The sequence below is a fragment of the Halichoerus grypus genome, chromosome 3, assembly GCF_964656455.1.
Source record: "Halichoerus grypus chromosome 3, mHalGry1.hap1.1, whole genome shotgun sequence".
In the NCBI taxonomy this organism is placed as follows: Eukaryota; Metazoa; Chordata; class Mammalia; order Carnivora; family Phocidae; genus Halichoerus; species Halichoerus grypus.
In genome coordinates, this window is record NC_135714.1 from 104,624,734 (window position 1) to 104,648,134 (window position 23,401).

The window sequence follows — 23,401 nt, forward strand, 5'->3', positions numbered from 1 at the left end:
TCCTAGGGTATCAGAAAAGGCTTTACAAGGTTATTTTTTCGGTCTGGGAACACCCAAAAAATTTTCCACATACCTTAGTGGTAATTGTTTCTTCACTTTACATCATTTTGACTTAACAAAAGGTTTCACAGGAATGGTCTACTTTTGGATAGTGGAGGAAACCTGTAATACTTCTGAATAGTGAAGGAAATCTGCAAAGGGCAAGTTTCTCCTCATTACTCTTATTATTTTAAAGGATATTGACTTTTAAAAAGGTAAAATCATAACTGTCATACAGGCAAAAAGTGAATATTAACATTTATATCTTATAAAATATAGAGTTGATATCTCATTAATTCATGAGGAAACTATTAAGATGTGACAACAGGTTTGAAAAAGAATTCAATGAGCCACACATCTCAAGGCAGAAGGAATGCTGAAGTGAATTTATGAATAGATGCAGAACTAGCTTATTCCATAGGTAGAAGAGGTATATTCATCAGAGTTCTCCAGAGATAAGAACTACTAAGATATATAGATATATAGAGATGATAGAGATACATCAGACATTTTTATAGGATCTGGCTTACATAGTCACGAATGTTGAGAAGTTTCATAGTCTGCCATGAGCAAACTGGAGGACTAGAAAATCTGATGGTTTAACTTCTTCTGAGGCTGAAGGCCTGAGAACCAGGAATTTCAATGTTTGAAGGCAGGAGAAGATGGATGTCCCAGCTCAAGGAAAAAGAGAAATAATTCACCATTCCTTCACCTTTTTGTTCTATTCAGCCATCACTGGATTGGATGATGCCCACAGCATTAGTCAGAGTGAATCTTCTTTACTTGGTCTACTGATTCAAATGTTAATCTCTTCTGGGGAAACACGTTCACAGACATACCCAAAAACAATGTTTTACCAGCTCTGCAGGCATATCTTAGCCCAGCCAAGTTGACATGTGAAATTAACTATCACAGAAGGGAACTCAATGTCCTTCATTAGATATACTTCATTTGAGTGTTACTGGTTAATGTATTAGTTTGCTAGAGGTGCCTTAATATAATGCCACAGACTGGAGAATTTAAACAATGGAAATCTTATATTCTCACAGTTCTGGAGGCTGGAAGTCCAAGATTAAGGCCCTGCAGGTTTGGTTTCCGGTGAGACCTCTTTCCTTGTCTTGCAGACAGCAGGCTTTTTGCTGTCCTCATATGGTATTTTCTCTATGTGCACACTCCTGGTGTCTTTCCTCTTTATATAAACACACCAATCCTATTGGATTAGGACCCCACCCTATGACCTCATTTAATCTTAAGTATCTCCTTAAAAGGCCCTATCACCAAATATAGTCACATTGGAGGTTAGAGCTTCAACATAGGAATTTGGGGGAGAGAGGGACAAAATTCAGTCCATGATAGTTATCTACAATTTACAAGAGTTGTAAAGTTGCTCAATGAAAAGTGTAGAGACCCCACACTTAGATACCTAGATGATGCCTAATTTTCAACTGAAGATATTTCCTTTGAAGATATTCCATTGAAGATATTTCCATTGAAGAAAGTCATTTACATTTTCCCCTACAATGAAAAAAAAAGCATTTGCTATTCTTATGTTTATTTATCCAAATGAATTTTACAATACTGTTGTATAGTTTTTACAATTGTGCTAAAATTTAAGCTAGTATGGTTTAAAATTTTAAAACATGGTGAGAGGAATTTTACATTGGTATTTTACTATATGTTTCTATCCAGGAACATTTGAGGGTTTTGTTTGGTTGGTTGGTTGGTTTTAAGCTCTCATTAAATCTTTGCAGTTTTCATCATTTGGATTCTGAACAATTCTTAACTTCAAAGTAATTTATCTTGGTATTGTGAGGGAAATTCCTATTTCCTTTATAGTTTTTAAAATAGTTATCACTGGAACCTAGTGGTTTTTAAAAATAATGAGTTTTGTACCCATCATCTTACATTTATTTTTATATTTACATTCATCCTTATAGCTGGGTAAATTGAGAATGTAAGTAATTTGACTACTCATGGTTCCAGTAAGAGCAAATTGATTGCATCTAAGAATAGTGTGTCTGTCTCTGCATGTGTACAAGTGTGTGTTGGGAGGGAGCTGGGTAGGAACTTGAGACAACTATCTTAAGGATGTCTTCTTGGAATTAACGCTATTTATCTTGGAGACCTAGATTCCCAGAGCTGGATTAACCATTTCCTGTGATATGGCCTCTCCTGGTTTTGGAAGGAACTAGGAAACAAGGGTTAATTGTACAAGTAATGAAGTTCCTTGAGATCCGTGGTCCATTAGCATACAAGTTACTTAACTGCATATAGCTCTTCTCCAGATTTCTGGATACTACTGTTAAAAAAAAATGTTTTGATTTAGATTTTATTCCTTTGCTCTTGGAATACTCAACTTTCTCTGACACAGAGTTCCAGGCTTATTCAAGTCTACTTAAGTCAAAGTAAGTGGCAACCTCATGAGTGCTACAGTAGCATTAAGCATTCCCTGGGATACCTACAGAGATCATCTGGAAGGGATTATTTGTTTCAACAGATTTTCAATGCAGATAAAACCTGTCCATTTTGGAGAGAGAGGTCAGAGAACATACACCAGCCCAGGGAAGAATATGCCGGGTTTTAAAGCTCCAATCGCTTCATACTTCTATTTAACATCCTAGACAGGCATCTAGAGTTACACCCCTCCTGGAGACTTACGAACAAATGCTTTCATCTTTTGATACACTGATCTTTTGAAACCAAACACGTTCCTAAATCGAGGAACACTGTACTCTCACATCTTCCTAGAAGCTTTCCCTAACCCCAGCCTACCTCCCAAATTGAATTACCCCTTGTCTGAAATCTTACACCACCTCATTTTATTCTTCTATGGCCTTGGCACCGTCTCCATTTGTGTTGTTCATGCTGCCGATCTTACCTCCCGCACTGTGCAGACAAGATCCTGCCTGATTGCGCATCTCCCACTGCACTTACCCAAATGCTTTGCATATAGGAGACGCTCAAGATTAAGAAATTTTTGGGATGGATATTTTGCTAATCTGTAGTACCTGGAATTTTCTACTGAAAATTACCAACGTCCAATTAACTTCAATTTCGTAGTTTGGGATTTTCAGAAAACTACGCCCCCCCCCCCCCTTCAAGAAATGCCTAACAATTTAACCAGGGCTAGTGCCAGTTTAGGAATAAGACATTATTAACCCACTTCTATCACATAAGGATTTGAGGCCTATCTTCATCTTTCCACGTTGTCTAATTCAAGTTAGGGTGGTAAAAGAGAACCTTTTTTCTTTTAGCAGTCCGGTCTGCTCCCCTTCTCTGGCCTCATTCTTTCCTTTTGTTAGTCAATGACTTCAGCCTCTGCCTTCAAGTTTAACGGTTTGTGCCCCACGCGTACCCCCTCGTCTTTTGGTGATTGGAGGTGTTCAAAACTTATTCTGACACAGAATCCTCCCTCATTTCCGATTCCTTTACTTCTTGGGGGTGGGAAGAGTTTCTTCGCTTTGAAACGCTGACAAGGAAAAAGAATGGGGGAGAAAGTTGCATTTAAACGTTTCAAAGTTGAGTCACGGCTGGTTGCACAGCAAAAGCTCCGCAGTGTGGAGGAAGACTAAACGTGGCTTGGATGGCGCAGGGTTGGGCTGGGGCGACTTCTGGGGAACGTAGCCGGGGTCGAACCCCTAGAGCTGCGGAGGCCTCTGCGGTCGCCTCGCGGCTCGCCCTCCGCACCTCCCCCGGCCCCGGCGGCGTTGGGCTCCCCGCCGGGACTGATGTAGCGCGCTTGCGTGCTGCGGCCAAAGCTTCCGACCCAGAGGCCGGCCCCAGAAAGCCCCGAGCGAGTAGGGGGTGGCGCGCAGGAAGGGAGGAGGGCCGGGGGCGTGGGGGTGTGTGGGTATTCGGGGGTGGAGATGTAGAAGATGTGACGCCGCGGCCCGGCCGGTGCCAGACCAGCGGACGCGGTGCCCGCGGTTGCTGCCGGATCCCGGGCGCTGCAGCTAGGGCAGGCGGCCCTCCCGAGAGCGGCGGCCGCGGAGACACCCGGCCCTAAACCCCAGCTTCCGAGCCCCCCGGCGCACCGCGCACTCGGACAGCCGGAGAGGGGAGCGGCCGAGCGGCTCGAGGCTGGGGGCCCGCGGGCGCGGCCGCGCGCTGCCGGGCGGGAGGCTGGGGGGCCGGGGCCGGGGCCGGGGCCGTGGCCGTGGCCGTGCCCCGGGCCGGGTCGGGGGCCGGGGCCGGGGCCGGGGGGCGGCGGCTCCCCGCGCCACTCCAGGGGCGCGGGGACCCCGGCAGAGCCCCGGTGGGGCCATGGCAGCCGGGAGCATCACCACGCTGCCCGCCCTGCCGGAGGACGGCGGCAGCGGCGCCTTCCCGCCCGGCCACTTCAAGGACCCCAAGCGGCTGTACTGCAAAAACGGGGGCTTCTTCCTGCGCATCCACCCCGATGGCCGAGTGGACGGGGTCCGGGAGAAGAGCGATCCTCACAGTGAGTGCTGGCCGGCTCTTCCTCCCCCATCCCATTTCCATCTCCTGTGGTTCTCTCCCCCGCCCCTCCATTCCAGCTTCTTCCTTCTCTTCACTCCGACCTTAGTGGGACGTGTGGTTTCTTTCCGCGCAGCCCTCGGCGGTTTCGGGTTCACCACTCGCCCCCTCCTCCCCCGGAGCTGCGGTATCGGGTTAGACACTTCCCCGGGCTTCGGAGTGTGCCAGTTTCCCCTGGGAAACCAGGTCCCCTGGGCCCAGAGCCGCAGGGTGCCCGGGCCTGGCCAGCGGGCTCCCTTCGCGCACACAACCTGTTGCTTAGGGGATGCTGGCGGCGGAGAGGTGAGCGGGCTCGCCTAGATGCCGCCCGGGTCCCCACCCTGAAGTTCCAATCCCTTCTGTGTTGGGGGCGCGCAGTCCCGCGGACAAAGACGGAGGGACCAAAGCTGAATTAAGTGCTCTTTATTGGAAAAATACCTTCCCAGAGTCGTGCCCCGAAACTCCGACTTGGTAGGATCCGAGCCAGCGGGCACACTGCTCTCACCCATTTATTTCTGTTTTTTTCCTAATTGCCGAAAGCTTTCAGAGCAAAAGATATGGACTTTGTTAATAAAGTGCGACACACTTTTGTTTTAATAGTGACAGAAGCTGCAAAAACTTTAATCTTCCACCTGCAGTTATTAGCTTTGGGACCTTGAGCCTGTTTCCTCATACCTAAAGTGGGGGTAACGTCTACCTTGCATCAGGTTTGAGGATCAAATTAGAATTTATATAAAGTGCACGGAGGACTCCTTTCACTAGTGTACACTTTCCTGTTCTGTAAAAAAAAAACAAAACGCACACATCTATTTGTGGCTATAGAAATAACACTGGCCTACAGTTATTGGCTCTCAAACTTGAGGGGTGCATTAGAATCACTTGGGGGGTTATAACACACCGCTGAACCTTGTCTCCCAGAGTTTGATTCCTTAGGTCTGGAGTGGGGCCTGATGATTTGCATCTCTATCAAGTTCCCAGGTGATGCTGACCTGGGACCACACTTCGAGACCAACTGGTCTATAAAGTAGAGGAGGAAAAGGGCATAAAATGGGCTGATTAACAACACTGGTGGAATCTGAAAGAGGATCAGAGTATATTTTAACTGTCATCCTGTAAGTGTAGGTGAGACCTCCGTTTTAAAAGCTCTGTGTTTGGCCTTCCTTCCTGTGTTTCAGGTGAAGAATCTGTCCAGGTGCAGAGCTTCACTCCCCAGTAGTTACCTCTTTATCATAGGATGCTGATGGAATGTCATTCACACCTGTGAGGTGACCGAGGATGAGGCCAAAGCTTTGCCATCAAACCTGGGTTGATGAATGAGAAATGTGCTTTTATATTACTTGGGTCTTTATTGATTCCAAAATAACAACAAGCAAAAGATGCAGGTCTAGTTTTTTTTTCAGGCCTGCCGTAATTTTTAAATTTTATCAACCACTTATATTATCCAGTAAAACTGAAAAGATACTTGTAACCCAATATATATGGGTTAGTGCTATTTCTCTATTTTAGTAACTTGAATAGATTTCACAAATTTAAGTTTTAAACATTGTGTTTGAAGTTTGTTTTGCAGTTGTCTTCTAGGCCCGCCTAGCTGATTACGGTCAGGTGCATATATGTCCTAAGTAGTTTTCTTTTCTAGTAGCACAAACTGTCATAAAAAAGGAGCATGTTCTATGACTAGAAGACAGAAGAACTCTCCTCCAGATGAGGTTCATGGTGGGGCTTCCCCTAGTCCTTTTTTTAAGACACTTCATTAATTGCGGAATCATTTCTTTTTTTCTTTGAAGCTTTTGATACTCTTTCCTTTGGAATAAAATGGTATAGGGGCTAGTGAATGAGGATAATTCTGAATTGCATAGCACACTACCACCCTTGTAATAACAGCTGTTAAATTTTTCTTCACAACTATGAGTTTTTCATAATCTTCTTTTAACTCACTGGTTCTCAAAGGGCAGCAATTTTGCCCCTGCCCCTCACCCCCAGCATTTGGCAAGGCCTGGAGACACTTTTGGTTGGTATTTGGAATCGTGCTGCTAGTACCTAGTAGGTAGAGGCCAGGGATGCTGTTAACCATCCTACAATGCCCAGGATATCTCCATTATCCCCAGCAAAAAATTTCCTGACCCCAAATGTTAATTGTGCTAAGGTTGAGAGTCCTGCCAACTTGATAACTAGCTAAAGACAGCATGTTGAGAGTGAAGAGTAGAATACTCATCGAGATTTGTGGAAGATAGGGATTTTTTAAAAAATCATCTTTTACCAGGCAATAGGCTAACAAGAATAAAAACCTAAAATGATGAATTTAGACCACGTCTGTGTAGCTCAACCTGGACATAAGTTTAAGTACAGTATATTTTTCTGGCATGTAAAAGATGTACTGATAGTTGACCAAACCAGGGTAAGACTGATGGGAAAGACACAAGAAAAAAATGATTATGGACATGATATAACAATATCTTCCCAACCACATCTCCTCCATTACCCAAACAAATAAGACTGACAAGAAAACGTGGAGAAAGAAAAGCAGAGTTAATGGTTGGCATAATTTCCCACTAAATTATGGCTCAGATATCCAGACCTATTTGAAAAGTTGAACAACCCATGGCCTCACTCCTCAAACGGTTTTGTCCAGTTGACCTGAAAATCTCTCAGAGGTTTATTACTTTGGCATTAACATTTTTTGCCCAGATGTCTTCTAAAATCCAAATACCTTTGGAAAAGAACAGTTCAGTCATTATCAGATTTTAACATTTAGTGTGAGTTAAATTGTGAGTATAATTTCTTCCCCCATAGCTGACTAGGACTGGAATTTAGGGAGGGATGGTATAAATGTGGGGTGCTGGTTAGGTGTGAGGGGTGTGGCTCAGGTGCTGAAAGAGAGACAGGGCAGGGAGGTGTGGGGCAGGGAGGGCAGAGGTAGAAATAAAAGGGGAGGAAGAAGATGACTGAACATCAATTTTCCAACTTCTCAGTGGTTGAAGGTCACTTTTGCTTCACACCTGGGTATTCTTCTGTGTTGTTTTCATTTGACAGGGCTGATTTTCCTGCACTTTCTTCATAGTCCTGGAGTAACTTTCTTTTGACATGAGAATTTTGATAAAAGCAAGATGTGGTGACAGAGTCTATGTTTCTCCAGTGTGTGTGCTGCTCACCCAGCTTACTTGTGGTGTCCTAGATGTTTTGATTGGCCTCTTCAAATGCCCATGGGATCGTGTAACATTAAGTATATACTTTAAAGCCGTGAACCATGTAAAAACTTCAGAAGAAAGAACATTTCATCCCAAAGAGCACGTACATACACCATGTGCTGGAGAGCAGTGAGTGAAATGTATGCTGCTTATGGACAGTTTAGCATTAAATGTGTTCCAGATGCTCTTATTTAGGAAAAAATGGTGGTAGTTAGCTGTGCGGTTTCTACCCTTGGGCTTCTCCTAGGAGGTGGTGGCCTGTTTGCCATACTTCTCTGCTTCCAGGCTCCAGCGGACACTGAGACTTGGAAAGGCAGGGGGACCTGCCCACTCCTGTGTGGAGCAGGGATGGGATCCTGGCCCGCCTGACACCCGTGCCCTTTGCCACGGCACGTATTCCATGCAATTCCAGTCATAAAAACAAGGGCTTGTGAAATTCAGAGGGAGGCGTCAGACCTTGTAGTTCACTGATCTTGTTTTGTAGAAGAGAGGATTGAGGTTCAGAACAGTAACTGATGACCTGAGTTCATCTGCTGGTTTACCCAGTGATCATCCTGAGTGAGCTTCTTGCCCACCTGGTCCCTTGCCTTCTCTTCCTGCCCTCCCCCAGCCTCACTGCACTCTTCCATTCAGTCCCAAGAGCACCCTCCAGGGCCCCGCCTTTGTGGGCTTCCTCCATTTCTTAGCACTGTGGCCAAGTGTGGAGTGGAGTTCTTACTAGTTCACAGGTTGCCTCTAGTTGTGTTCCTTGGGTATGGGATAAAGTCACCTTTCTTCTCTTCCTTCATATAAATAGCACTATTGATGCAGTGATACTAGATTCTCTCCCGCCATCTTTTTTGGGTAATATCTGGCAAGTGGGTGCCACGAATTTGCCTTAATAAACACAGTGTTTACTGTAATGCTATTTATGTGCAGTAAACAAATGAAGTAAGAATCTAATAGCTCATTTAATCATGGAAATCATGTAATTGGTACAGCAATGAAAGGACAATTCATGAGTCATAGATATTACCACACCTTAGAAGCCTTTTAAGAAGTGTTTGATGCCAAGTGACTTCAATGTAGAAAAGGCAGTAGCCCTCGTGGCACACCCTGAGGGCTCTCCTTGTGTTTATAAAATGGCCAGTATGTAATTAGACTTTGACAATGGTGTAACAATGGCGTTCTAAGTATTCTCACTTAGATTTGATACCATTTTAAATGGATGGCCATGATTTTTAAGTTTAATTTGAAAATAAAACATTACAGATATAATAAAACACAAATCATTCTTTATATGTTATAATTATAAAATTGACTTTATTCATCCACGCATTGATTCTCAGAAATCACCATCTGTGATACTGAAAAAGGTAATTTTTAGGTCTTGCATCATTGGAACTGTTATTTTTCAACCACAAGATGCCTGTACAACAGGATAATAACTACACATGTGCCATGGCCTTTGCTTGTTTTTCCAAATTCCAGTGTTTGTTGATTTTCCAAAAACCCTGCTTGGGCCCCTTTGTCCTGTAGCACACATCTGTTAGAAGGCTGGCCTGGGGTAAGAGCTGAAGACATGAACTGGAACAAGGCAAATCAGCACATTCAGGGCAAAAACCTGAACCCCATGACTATATTCTGCCCAAGCAAATGTATTTTGTTTTACTTGTTTTTGAGCTGGTCATTTTCTGCACTCTGAGATCCGAGAGCTGGTCTTGTAAATGCTATCAATGCTCAATAAATATTTAATGCTTGATTGTTTGTAAAATCATTTGGAAGATTGTATCATTAGGAAATGCAGTTGTGGCAGCATGATTTGCAGTGTTTCCTTGTTGTATCCATTGTTAGATTCGCTGTTGTGTTCTCTTTTGCTATCAAACTCCTCCTCTAAGCTAGGTTATTTATACAGCAGAGGCAGAGGGAGAAGCAGGCTTCCCGCAGAGCAGGGGGCCTGATGCGGGGCTCGATCCCAGGACCCCGGGATCATGACCTGAGCCGAAGCAGATGCTTAACGACTGAGCCACCCAGGTGCCCCTCTTTAATTATTTAAATTAAGCTATACATTAATTTGTAGTTGAAACTTATAATTAAACAATAAAATGAGTCAAGAAAGAAGTGTTTGTGTTGTTTTTCCTTAAAGGAAATTTGTACAGAGTAGTAATGATCTGGCTAGATTCTCTGAATACGTTGTTCTCAGTTCCTCATTTAGGCACTTTGAGAAGATGCTAGCACCTTAGGGTAGGAACCAGGAATTCTCCACATAAATAAGCATCATAAAGCCTTAGGACTTTTTCCTCAGGGAGTGCTTACTAAATGTCAGCTGCTGATGAAAACATTTTGTGTGGACCACCCACCCTGTGTAATCACTGCTCATGGGCCCTATGCTGTAGAAAGCTTAGTTGAGGTTTGTTGTTCTCTTGGTGTAGTAATGCATACATTTAGACACTTGGTCAGTCTTTTAATGAAGATGATTATATGTAACAAAGTTATATTTGAAAAGTATTTGGGAATCTTAGAGGCTGGCTATTAACATTTCTTAGAGTAATCTGTAAAGAAAGTTGAATCATTTTTCGGGATTAATAGTTTAAACTTGTTAGGAATTCGGTTTTCTTTAAGAAGCATTTTGGATTTTTTTTATCATGTACTATGTGGTATAAAATTCCTTAGGTGTGCTGTGCATTGTTTGTTCATTCTTTTGTGGCCAATATCCTGGAATCCTGTGCTCTCTTCTACTTCGTCTTCTTTTCTCTCTCTCTCTTTTTAAAGATTTTATTTGTTTTTGACAGAGAGAGTGTACAAGCAGGGGAAACAGCAGGCAGAGGGAGAGGAAGAAGCAGGCTTCCTGTGGAGCAGGGAGCCCTATGCAGGGCTCGATCCCAGCACCCTGGGATCATGACCTGAGCTGAAGGCAGACGCTTAACCGTCTGAGCCACCCAGGCGCCCCTCTTCTCTTCTCTTTTTAACTCTGGATCCTGCCCCCCAAAATTCTACTTAAATCATTCTGGGCCCCAGCAGCCTTTCACTTCACACATGTGGCCTCATCCAATTTGTCACCCTATTTGACAGCCTACTTGATACTTGACACCCTACAATCTGGCACTTGATATTATTTCCTGCCTTTATCTTCTTGAGAATTCTTTGGCTTCTGTTACACCACATCAACTTGGTTTTCTCACCCATCCAACTGTCCTTTCTTCTGGGTTCTCATCTTTTTAGTCTTTTGCTTTCATATTCCCCAAGGCTCTGTTTTTGGCCCTCTACTCTTCTTTCTGTTTACTCCTGTTCCTTCAGCAGATCATTTATAGTCTCCGTCTCAGTCCCCGATTTCCCATCTCTGTGTTAGGACTGTGTTTCCCCTTGCTTGAAGGACAGATAAACCACCATAGTCTCAACTCAAAATGCATAAAAAAAAGAACTTAACATCTTTTTCTCAAACTAGCATCCCTTTCTACCAAATTTCTGTTTGTAGTGAAATTATTCTTCTGGTCTTCAAAGCTAGACACCTCGGAGTCTTCCCTGCCTTAGTGATTTTTCTTGGCCCTGTCTTTTGATTTCCCCTTCCCTTTACTTACCTATAGCCAGACCCTATCTGACTTCCCTTTTCAAATGTGATCTATCTGCTCAGTCTTATTTCCCACGATTTACCATCCATACTCTCCTGATGCTGCCGGTGCTCTTGCTTAATTATAGTCTCTCATCTGACAGACCGTCACTGTTACAATGATTGGCCTTTGCTTATGTGAGCCTTGTTTTTGGAAAATCCTTTTTCCTATCAATTCCTCTCTTTCCGTTCCCACCTTTCTCTTCAAAAATCTTTTAAGACCTAGCTCAGCAATCTTCTCCTTTGTGAGACGTTCCCTACCTTCCCAGGGAAAATTGTTTTTATCTCTGTTTTCCCCGTAGTGCTTGGTACATATTCTACTTCAGAACCTGATGATTTCTGTTGTTGGACATTGTTGATGTGTTTCTCTCCAGCAGTGGGACTGAGCTCGTTGGACTGGGCAAGGACTGGGATAGATTTTTTGTATCTGACCTCATGCATGGTGGCCACTCAAAGAGTGTTTGTTAAATTCTACAAGCACCTGACAAATTAGTCGAGGCTTCTCACTTCCGTTCTGACCTTCTCACATCCTCCTCCTCTTCGCTTTAATCTGCTGTTTCCTTGAGCTGGAAAGTCCTCTCAAGCCTTTTACCTTATCCTAGTCCGAATCGTGCTTCAGGCCACCTTTCTTTCACACCATCCTGGACCATCTTTCCTTTCCCAAATGCTTCTAATAGTTTGATGTGTTTTAATTTCATGTCCCCTAATGTTATTGGAAATTCCTAGTTGGGAAGGGTTTAAAACAAAAAAAATCAGGGGCGCCTGGGTGGCTTAGTCGTTAAGGGTTTGTCTTCAGCTCAGGTCATGGTCCCAGGGTCCTGGGATCAAGCCCCACATCGGGCTCCCTGCTCAGTGGGGAGTCTGCTTCTCCCTCTCCAACTCCCCCTGCTTGTGTTCCCTCTCTCGCTGTCTCTCTCTCAAATACATAAATAAAATCTTTTAAAAAAATATAAAAAATAAAAAATAAATTAAAATTTAAATAAATTAAAAAATAAATTAAAAATAAATTAAATAAATTAAAAAAAAATACAGACATTACCTAGCAATCTCTTACTCTCTTTTCTTCTCTGAGGGTCTGAGACTGAATTGATTCATCCCAGATCCTTTTGGCTCCATTTGCTGAATGACTGACCAGGCTGAAGACTATGAAGGGGTTCAATCAATATTTGTAGAACGAGCTAGAACTTTAAATAAATAAACATAAATACTTCAGTATGAGGCATGTAAAGGCGATAAATTGAATGCAGCATCACTGTAGTTCTTTCCGCAGACACCTTTCACATTATTCAAAAGAAGTAATAATGGTAAAACATAATCATTTATTGGGATTACTTTTTATGATGGAAGTTTTTCTTTTCAACTATTGAATAACATCAATATTTCTCGCCAATTCCAGAACTAGTTCTAATCCTCTAAATGAGTACAGATCTGACAATTCATACTTGAATCAGACACTTTAATCCTTAAACCTCTCTCTTGGGGTGCCTGGGTGGCTCAGTTGTTAAGCAGCTGCCTTCGGCTCGGGTCATGATCCCAGGGTCCTGGGATTGAGTCACACATGGGCTCCCTGCTCTGCGGGAGGCCTGCTTCTCCCTCTCCCACTCCCCCTGCTTGTGTTCCTGCTCTCTCTATCTCTTTGTCTTTCTATCAAATAAATAAATAAAATCTTAAAAAAAAAAATCCTTAAACCTCTCTCTCTCAAGTCTAAGACCAGTGAATCGTTTTATAAATTAGGATTAAGAACTATCTGGTACCATTGTTAGTATCCTTTTTGGCTGTGAGGGAATGGCACAAATAGTTTAATCCTAATGTTCAGATTTATGAGCCAAAATTCATTACCACAATCTTAAAACTCTTAAAAGGACAGAAATTGTATGACAAAGTGAGTCACAGTCTTTGTGATGTGATGTCTGTAACGGTGGGTGGGAGAAATTGTTGAATGACCAGTCTTATTCTACTCCTTTCTAAGCTGAATCATTTTGCAAATAGAAAACAATTCATAGGTTTTTCAGTGGTCATTCCAGAAATAGAAAATGGAAGAGAGTAACAGAATCAAATAATACCTCCATTTAAAAAATTACTTTTTGAAATGTATCAGTTGATGAACAGTCTTTGTCTTGAATTAGAAATAAAATTAATTTATTTACTGCTTAATAACATGTAACTTTTAATCTAACACCTCCAGTCCCCCCCATCTATTAATTATATTAGTTTTCTTGCCTAGATTTTTTTTTCATTCTCCTGTGTAATTTGATCTTTCTCCTCATAGCTCTTTCTAGCTTTGACTCTTTTGAAGATGGTGTATGTGTGTTGGGGGAAGGTGTCATTTACTTACTGGCTCAATGGCTACTTGAATTAGATGGGGACTCAAGGAAAGAAAGTCTCTTTACTCTTGGAAATTATGATCTGGGATGGTATAATCTTGCATTTTGCACGGTTGGTCCTCTTTTGTTACTTATTAGAAACAGAAGTTTGGAGAGCCTTTCTCAGAGTCTTTAATCTTTAAATATAAGATTAATTAACCTTATTTCCTTATCTTCTTTGGGGGTAAAGCGTTTGTCCAAAAAATTATGTGAAAAAAAGAAATACTCTGAGTGTGTTTCTAAGTTTTAGAAGTTCTTTTTACATACTTATATTTTTACATTACTCTAAACTCAGTAATTTAGTAATGGGAATATAATGCAAGCAAAATTGGGACGACAGTCTTGCTAACTGGTTTAATAGAGATACTATATGTAAAGAGGACATATACAGTAAATGTTGGATTAAAAAATGATGAATTACAGCAACTCTTTCGGCTGCTACACGGTGGGAAAAGTGAGGCACAGATTATTTTGTGGTGAGGGTATTAAAGCCACAAAGTATTCATGGGATCTGTCCAACCTTGACCAGATGCCTAGGGAGATTGCTGTAGTGATAGGCAAAGTCTCTGCACAGGGCAGGAGAGAGAGGGCCAGTTGTTTGACCTTCACCTCTATATTCCTAGGACCTTGGTATTTACAGAGTATTTTTTGAATGAATGAATGAAATTCTTGAGAATATGCTCTATGTCAGCTGTACAAATAATATGTTTAATCTTGATTGCATACAAGCTTATGAAGCACAAGTATCATTAACCTCGTTTATAGATAAGAATACAGTTTTGGGGGCGCCTGGGTGGCTCAGTTGTTAAGCAACTGCCTTCGGCTCAGGTCATGGTCCCAGGGTCCTGGGATCGAGTCCCACATCGGGCTCTCTGCTCCGCGGAAAGCCTGCTTCTCCCTCTCCCACCCCCTCCCCCCTTGCTTGTGTTCCCTCTCTCGCTGTGTTTCTCTCTGTCAAATAAATAAATAAAATCTTTAAAAAAAAAAAAAAAAAAGAATACAGTTTTGGTATTACCTTTTCAAAACACGATCTCTTTGTGACAAGTAATGAATTAAAACTTCTAGACTTCTTGGTGTTTAGAATGCGGATTCATGGTCAGAATTCTAGATAGACAATGTAGCAGAAATTTGAACAGAGCAATTTAAAAAAAGAATTTAAACTCTTCCCAGAGGCTTTGCCATGTCCAGCAAAGTTAAGGTTTCTGCCATCTTTTCTCCCACGATTTTATTGCATTATTGTTGTTTAGAAAATATTAGTCATTTAATATAAAACAATTCCTTGGGTGCTTGGGTGGCTCAGTCAAGTGTCTGCCTTCAGCTCTGGCCATGATCCCAGGGTTCTGGGATCGAGTCCTGCATTGGGCTCCCTGCTCAGCGGGGAGTCTGCTTCCCCCTCTCCTTCTGTGGCTCCCCCTGCTTGTGCTCTCACTCTCTCTTTCTCGCAAATAAATAAATTAAGTCTTTAAACAAATAAAACAATTCCGTAAAATTTAGGGATTGTTTTCTGAAGAACTCAAAGATTTTTAAATGCATGTACAAAAATAGACTAGTACATAATTAAAGGTAAATACTATATAAGAACGGAATGAACCTTGGGGCACCTGGGTGGCTCAGATGGTTAAGCGTCTGCCTTTGGCTCAGGTCATGATCCCAGGGTCCTGGGATCGAGCCCCACTTGGGCTCCCTGCTCAGCGGGGAGCCTGCTTCTCCCCCTCCCTCTGCTTCTCCCCCTGCTCGTGCTCTCTCTCTCTCTCTCTCTATCTCTGTGTCTCGAATGAATTAAAAAAAAAAAAAAAAAATCTTTAAAAAAAAAGAATGGAATGAACCTTGAAGATAGGGTCTGGAAGATTAAAATGCAGGATAAGCTGGGGCTTACAGAAAGTGCAAAGAGAATAACTGAAAGGGTGTTTTAAAAGTTAGTTCCTGGGGCGCCTGGGTGGCTCAGTCGTTAAGCGTCTGCCTTCAGCTCAGGTCATGGTCCCAGGGCCCTGGGATGGAGAGCCCCACATCAGGCTCCCTGCTCGGCGGGAAGCCTGCTTCTCTCTCTCCTACTGCCCCTGCTTGTGTTCCCTCTCTCACTGTCTCTCTCTGTCAAATCAATAAATGAAATCTTTAAAAAATAAATAAATAAAAGTTAGCTCCTTTCAAGGAAATTTGAGATAAGCTCACTATTTAAGAACACGTGGTATAAGACTAAAAACCAACCCCCCAAAAGCAGATGTAGTTGGACCTATTTTATTTTAATCTTCCATTTCATTTAAAAACTTCTTCTTTTAATCTGGTCCATCAGTAGTTTTTTGGTGTCTGTTGTGTGAAGAAATAAAGACCAAGATCGACAAACACATGTCAAGAAAGCACTTAACCAGACACATCCAGAAATGTATCTAAAATTAAACAACTCTTTCCTTGAAATCACTTTGCCCCCCTTTTCCGACTCCCCAATATTTTTAAACAGTATCACCATCTTTCTTGCCAGCCGGGCCCATCTCTTGGAGCAAATGTGTACTCTTCATCTTCCTCAATGCTCACATCCTTTTCTCAAGCCCTATGCATTTCAGTTATGCAGTGTCTTTTACACTCGCGCTGGTCTCTGCACCTTGCCGCAGCTGCCCTGGTTCTGTCCCTGACTGTTGCACCTGTCTGCTAACCCATCCCATCTGGATGAGTCTGCTAGGGCTGCCATAACAAAATACCGTGGACTGAGTGGCTCAAGCAACAGAAATCTATTTTCTCATAGTTCTGGAGGCTACAAGTCCAAGATCAAGGTGTCTGTAGGTTTCTTGTCTTCTGAGGATCCTCCTTGGTTAGCGGATGGCTGCCTTCTTGCTGCCTCTTCACTTGGTCATCCTTCTGTGCACACACAAAGTTCGTCTTAAAAAAGACACCAGTCAGGTTGGGTTAGGGCCATCTCTAATGACCTCGTTTTAACTTAACCACCTGTCTAGAAGCCTGGTCTCCAAATACGGTCATTTTCTGAGGTAGTGGGAGTTAGGGCTTAAACATATGAATTTGGGGGGCAGTGAGATATAATTCAGGCAGAGTAATCTTTCTGAAGACCAGCTCTGATCATGTTATTCCTCTCCTCTGTGAAACATATGGACTTGAAAGGGTCCAACCCCTGGTACACACATTACTTACAGATGTGGGAACTGTTGAAAGTCTGTAAGAATCATAGAGAATAGGAAATTTACCAGCAGATGGGTAGTTGTCATAGATATCAAAAAGTGGAATAAAGATGTTTTCTGGAAACTAGAGACAGGTAGTAAGCTTAATGTAGGTCCTTGTTAAAAAAAAATCCCAAGAGACTTGAGAATACTGAGAAAAGAAAACACAATAAATAGTATATAGGGTAAAATAACAGAAGAATAGTAACATGCATAAGCTTGATATGTTGATTTCAATGGGCTATCTGACCTATTTTTTTTCAGGTTTTATAATATTTATACTGTTTTTTAAGTTTTTATTTTAATTCCAGTAACATACATTGTTATAATATTTTCAGGTGTACAATATAGTGATTCAGCACTTCCATACATCACCCTGTGCTCATTATGACAAGTGCACTTCTTCCTTAACCCCCATCACCTATTTCACCATCCCTCACCCACCTCCCCTCTGGTGACCATCAGTTTGTTCTCTACAGTTAGAGTCTGTTTCTTGATCTGTCTCTCTCTCTCTTTTTTCCCCTTTCTTGTTTGTTTTATTTCTTAAATTCCACATATGAATGAAATCATATGGTATTTGTCTTTCTATGACTCAGTTCTCTTAGCATTATACTCTAGCTCCATCCATTGTTGCAAACAGCAAGATTTCATTCATTTTTAAGGCTGAATAATATTCCATTGTGTGTGTACACACACACACACACACACACACACCACATTTTCTTTATCAGTCCATCAACTGATGGACACTTGAGCTGCTTCCATATCTTGGCTAATGTAAATCATGCTGCTATAAACATAGGGGTGCATGTATCCCTTTGAATTAGTGTTTTGTATTCTTCTGTAAATATCCAGTAGTGGAATTACTGGATCAGGTGGTGATTCTATTTTTAACTTTTGGAGAAACCTCCATACTGTTTTCCACAGTGGCTGCACCAGTTTGCATTCCCACCAACAGCATGAGGGTTCCTTTTTCTCCACATCCACTCCAACTTCTGTTGTTTGTATTTTTTAATTTTAGCCATTCTGACAGGTATGAGGTGATATCTCATTGTGGTTTTGATTTGCATTTCCCTGATGATAAGAGATGATGAGAATCTTCATGTATCTGTTGGCCATCTGTATGTCTTTGGAGAAATGTCTATTCATGTCTTATGTCCATTTTTTAATTGGATGATTTGTGGGTATTAAGTTATGTAAGTTCTTTTGTATAAGTATATTTTGGATACTAACGCTTTATCAGCTGTGTCATTGTAAATATCTTCTCCTATTCTGTAGGTTGCCTTTTACTTTTGTTGATTGTTTCCTTCACTGTGCAGAAGCTTTTTATTTTGATGTAGTCCCAATAGTTTATTTTTGCTTTTGTGGCCTTTGCCTCAGGAGATATATCAAGAAAGAAGTTTTATAGCTGATGTCAAAGAAGTTATTCCCTATGTTCTCTTCTAGGATTTTCATGGTTTCAGGTCTCACATTTAGGTCTTTCATCCGTTTTGAATTTATTTTTTGTGTATGGTGTAAGAAAGTGGTCCAGTTTCATTTTTTGTATGTTGCTATCCAGTTTTCCCAACATTATTTGTTGAAGAGACAGTCTTTTTTCCCACTGGATGTTCTTTCCTGCTTTGTTAAAGATTAATTGACTATATAATTGTGGGTTTATTTCTGGGTTTTCTATTCTGTTTGATTGATGTATGTGTCTGTTTTTGTGCCAGTGCTGTACGGTCTTGATGACTACAGCTTTGTAATAGAACTTGAAGTTCAGAATTGTGATACCTCTGGCTTTGCTTTTTTTTCCCAAGATTGCTTTGGCTATTTGGGGTCTTTTGTGGTTCCATACAAATTTTAGGATTGTTTGTTTTGGTTCTGTGAAAAATGCTGTTGGTATTTTGATATGGATTTCATTAAATGTATAGATTACTTTGGGTAATATGGACATTTTAACAATATTCTTCCATTCAATGAGCATGTATTGTCTTCCCATTTCTTTGTATCATCTTTCACTTCTTTCATCAGTGTTTTTTAGTTTTCAGAGTACAGGTCTTTCACCTCTTTGGTTAGGTTTATTTCTAGGTATCTTATTATTTGGGGTACAATTGTAAATGGGATTGCTTTCTTAATTTCTCTTTTTGCTTCTTCATTATTGGCGTATAGAAATGCAACAGATATCTGTATATTGATTTTGTATCCTGCAACTTTACTGAATTCGTTTATCAGTTTTAGCAGTTTTTTGGTGGAGTCTTTAGGATTTTCTATATACAGTATCACATCATTTGCCAATAGTGGAAGTTTTACTTCTTCCTTATGGATTTGGATGCCTTTTATTTCTTTCTGTTGTCGGACTGCTGTGGCTAGGACTTCCAATACTATGAGAGTGGATGTCCTTGTCTTGTTGCTGACCTTAGGGAAAAAGCTCTCAGTTTTTCCCCATTGACAATGATGTTAGCTGTGGGTTTTTCATATGTGGCCTTTATTATGTTGAGGTATGTTCCCTCTAACCTACTTTGTTGAGGGTTTTCCTCATGAATGGATGTTGTACTTTGTTAAATGCTTTTTCTATGTCTATTGAAATAATCATATGGTTCTTTTCTTTTATTGGTATGATGTATCACATTGATCAATTTGCAAATATTGAACCACCCTTGCAACCCAGTAATATATTCCACTTGATCACGGTGAATGATTTTTTTAATATATTGTTGAATTTGGTTTGCTAGTATTTTCTTGAGAATTTTTGCATCTGTATTCATCAGGGATATTGGCCTGTAGTTCTCTTTTTTAGTGGTGTCTTTATCTGGCTTTGGTATCAGGGTCATTCTGGCCTCATAGAATAAATTTGGAAGTTTTCTATTTTTTGGAATAGCTTAAGAATAGGTATTAATTCTTCTTTAAATATTTGGTAGAATTCCCCTGGGAAGCCATCTGTTCCTGGACTTTTGTTTGTTGGGAGTTTTTTTGATTACTGACTCATTTTCTTTCCTGGTTATCAATCTGTTCAAATTTTCTATTTCTTCATGTTTCAGTTTTGGTAGTATATATGTTTCTAGGACTTTATCCATCTCTTCTTGGTTGTACAATTTGTTGGCATATAGTTTTTCATAATATTCTCTTATGATTGCATTTCTGGAGTGTTTGTTGTTATCTCTCCTCTCTCATTTGTAATTTTATTTGAGTCCTTTCTCTGTTTTTCATGGTAAATCTGTCTAGAGGTTTATCAATTTTATTGATTTTCTCAAAAAACTAGCTCCTCGTTCATTCATCTGTTCTATTATTTTTTTAGTTTCTATATCATTTATTTCTGCTCTGATCTTTATTCCTTCCTTCTGCTGGTATTAGGTTTTTTTTTTTTTTTTTTTTCTTTTTATGGCTCCTTTAGGTATTAGGTTAGGTTGTCTATTTGAGATTTTTCTTGCTTCTTGAGGTAGGCCTATATTTCTATAAACTGGCTTCTTAGAACTGCTTTTGCTGCATCCCAGACGTTTTAGATGGCTGTGTTTTCATTTTCATTTGTTTCCATGTACTGTTTTGTTTCTTCTTTATTTCCTGGTTGACCCATTCATTGTTTGGTAGGATGTTATTTAACCTCCATATATATGTGGTCTTTCCAGATTTTTTTTCTTGTGGTTGACTTCTTGTAGCGGTTAGAAAATATGCATGGTATGATTTCAATCTTCTTGAATTTGTTGAGGCTTGTTTTATGGGCAAGTGTTCCATGTACACTTGAAAAGAATGTGTATTCTGCTGTTTTAGGATGGAATGTTTTAAATATATCTGTTAAATTCTTTTGGTTCAGGGTGTCATTCAAAGCAGTTGTTCCCTTGATTTTCTGTTTAGATGTTCTGTGTATTGATATAAGTGGGATATTAAAGTCTCCTACTCTTATTGTATTATTATCGGTTAGATCCTTTATGTTTGTTTTTAATTGTTTTATGTGTTTGGGTGCTCCTGTGTTGGGTGCATAAATATTTACAATTTTTGTACCTTGTTGGATTGTCCTCTTTATTATCATATAGTGTCCTTCCTTGTCTCTTGTTACAGTCTTTGTTTTAAAGTCTACTGTGGGGTACCTGGGTGGCTCAGATGGTTGGGCATCTGCCTTTGGCTCGGGTCATGATCCCAGGGTCCCGGGATTGAGTCCCACGTTGGGCTCCTTGCTCGGCAGGGAGCCTGCTTCTCCCTCTCCCACTGTTGCTCCCCCTGCTTGTGCTTTCTCTCTCTGCCAAATAAAGAAATAAAAGCTTTAAAAAAAATAACAAAGTCCACTTTGTCTGATATAAGTATTGCTACTCCGGCTTTCTTTTGACATCCATCTGCATGATAGATGTTTCTCCACCCCCTCACTTTCAGTCTGCAGGTGTCTTTAGGGCTCAAATAAGTCTTTTGTAGGCAGCATATAAATGGGTCTTGTTTTTTTTTATCCATTCTGTCACCTTATGTCTTTTGATTGGAGCATTTAGTCCATTTATATTCAAAGCAATTATTGATAGATGTGTATTTATTGTCATTTTATTATTTGTTTTGTGGTTGTTTCTGAAGATCTTTTCTGATCCTTTCTTGTCTTTCTCATGGTTTGCTGATTTTCTTTAGTGATATAACTGGATTTCTTTCTCCTTATTTTTTGCATATTTGTTAGTGGTTTTTGATATATGATTATCCTTAGGTTTGTATATAACTTCTGCATATAGCAGTCTACATTAAGTAGATGGTCATTTAAGTTTGAACCCATTCTTTACACCTCTCCTCTCCATGTTTTAGGTATATGCTGTTATATTTTATATCCTTTTATTTTGTGACTTTCTTGACTGATTTTTTTTACATAAATATTCACTTTTTTTTTTTTTTTTACTGCTTTTGTGTTTTCTACCTTATGCTGTCACTTTTAGTTTCTCCTTTCCACTCAAAGATCCTTTTAATATTTATTACAGGGTTGGCTTAGTGGTCATGAACTCCTTTAATATTTGTTTATCTGGGAAACTGTATCTGTGTGTTCTAAATGAGGGCTTTGCTGGGTAGAATATTCTTGGCTGCATATTTTCCCCATTCATGCTATTGCCTTCTGGCTTGCCAAGTTTCTGTTGAAAAACCTCCTGTCAGCCTTATGGGTTTTCCCTTATAAGTTACTGTCTTTTGTCTTGCTGCTTTTAAGTTTTTTTCTTTATCACTATAATTTGGCAATTTAATTACAATATGTCTTTGTATGGGTCTGCTTTTGTTGATTTTGATGGGAGTTCTCTGTGCCTCCTGGATTGGGATATCTGTTTTCTCCCCCAGATTATGGAATTTTTCAGCTATTATTTCTTCAAATAAATTCTCTGCTCCCTTCTCTCTCTCTTCTTCTGGGACTCCTATAATGCAAATGTTATTACACTTGATGGAGACACTGAATTCTCTAGGCCTATTTTCATTTTGCATAATTCTTTTTTCTCTCTTTTGTTCACCTTGATTACTTTCTAGTACGCTTGTCTTGTAGGTTTTTAATTCATTCCTCGGCTTCTTCCAGCCTGCTGTTCTTTCCATCAAGCATGTTTCTCATTTCATTTTTGTGCCCTTTATGTCTGCTATGTTACTCCTTATCTCTGTGTTATGGGTCTTACTCATGTTTTCCACTCTTTTGTCTGAGTGTCCTTATGATCATTACTTTAAATTCTCTATCAGGCATGTGACTTATAGCTTTTTCACTTACATCTCTGGTCATGGCCTTGTCCTGTTCTTTCGTTTGGGATGAATTTATCTGTCTTCTTGTTTTATCTAATTAGTCTCTTTGCATGTTTATTTGTGTTAGGAAAGTCAGCTACATCTCCCGCTCTTGAGGGTAATGACCTTATGAAGAAGAGGTCCTGGAGTGCCCTGCCATGTACTGGCCCCTGCTCCCCAGGGTCTGGCACTTCCAGGAGTGTGTCCAGTGTGTGCTGCATGTGCTCTGCTGTTGTGTCCTGGCTGCTTCATCCTCAGGCCACTAGTCTGCAGAGGCTTTCTGTGTCTCTTGTGGGCAGTGTTTGGTCCCCGGCCTGAAGGTGGTGCGTTTTAAGTAGGTATGCTTGTTGTATTTGTGAAATGAGACCTGTCACCACCACTGCCGAACTGAGGCCCTGCAAAATACCCCTGTCAGGAGCCGTGGTGTGGGCAGGGGTTTGGGCCGGTCTTCTGGCAAAGGGGGTCTGCTGTGCTCGGACTGAGGCAAGTGTGATTGGAAGGGGTGGTTCCACTATGGCGGGGTGGGGCTTGGTGTAAGCAAGTTAGGTAGCCAGTGTCTGAGCTGTGCTCGTTCCTGAAGGTGGCTGGGGAGGAAAAGGGTACCTGGCGGTTCCTTTTTTCTTGAGGCACCTCTCTGTGAACGCTGCTTCTCTGGGACATGCTCTGAGATAAGCAACTAACCTCCCTGTGTGTGCCCCAGGTGCTCTTAAGATCGCTGTTCCCATGCCGTATGTCCATAGGCTGTTTGCCCTGCCTTTTCTCCAAGAGCAGTACAGTGCCTTCTGACCTCTCCCAGAGCCAAGCATGCTGACCTTTAAAACTGTAGGCTTTAAGTCCCACTGGTTGCAAGAACTCATGAAATTGTTTTCCAAGCCAATTGCTGTGGTGATTCGTTTTCCC

The 23,401-nt window shown here is 41.1% G+C and overlaps 1 protein-coding gene and 1 long non-coding RNA gene across 2 annotated transcripts in view; one reads left to right on the forward strand and one right to left on the reverse strand.

The window, feature by feature from the left end:
* Nucleotides 1-410: 410 nt before the first annotated feature.
* LOC118521099 (uncharacterized) lies at nt 411-3,792 on the reverse strand. The gene is made up of 2 exons (XR_004909985.2): nt 3,203-3,792; nt 411-1,554 (listed from the first exon to the last, which is right to left on the reverse strand). It is a non-coding gene; the product is annotated as an uncharacterized LOC118521099 (long non-coding RNA).
* FGF2 (fibroblast growth factor 2) overlaps nt 3,607-23,401 on the forward strand; it is a 69,750-nt gene continuing 49,955 nt past the window's right edge. Inside the window, 2 exon segments of the mRNA XM_036069417.2 lie at nt 3,607-4,012; nt 4,015-4,480. Coding sequence (XP_035925310.2) covers nt 3,623-4,012; nt 4,015-4,480 — 856 coding nt within the window. The 5' untranslated portion in view covers nt 3,607-3,622.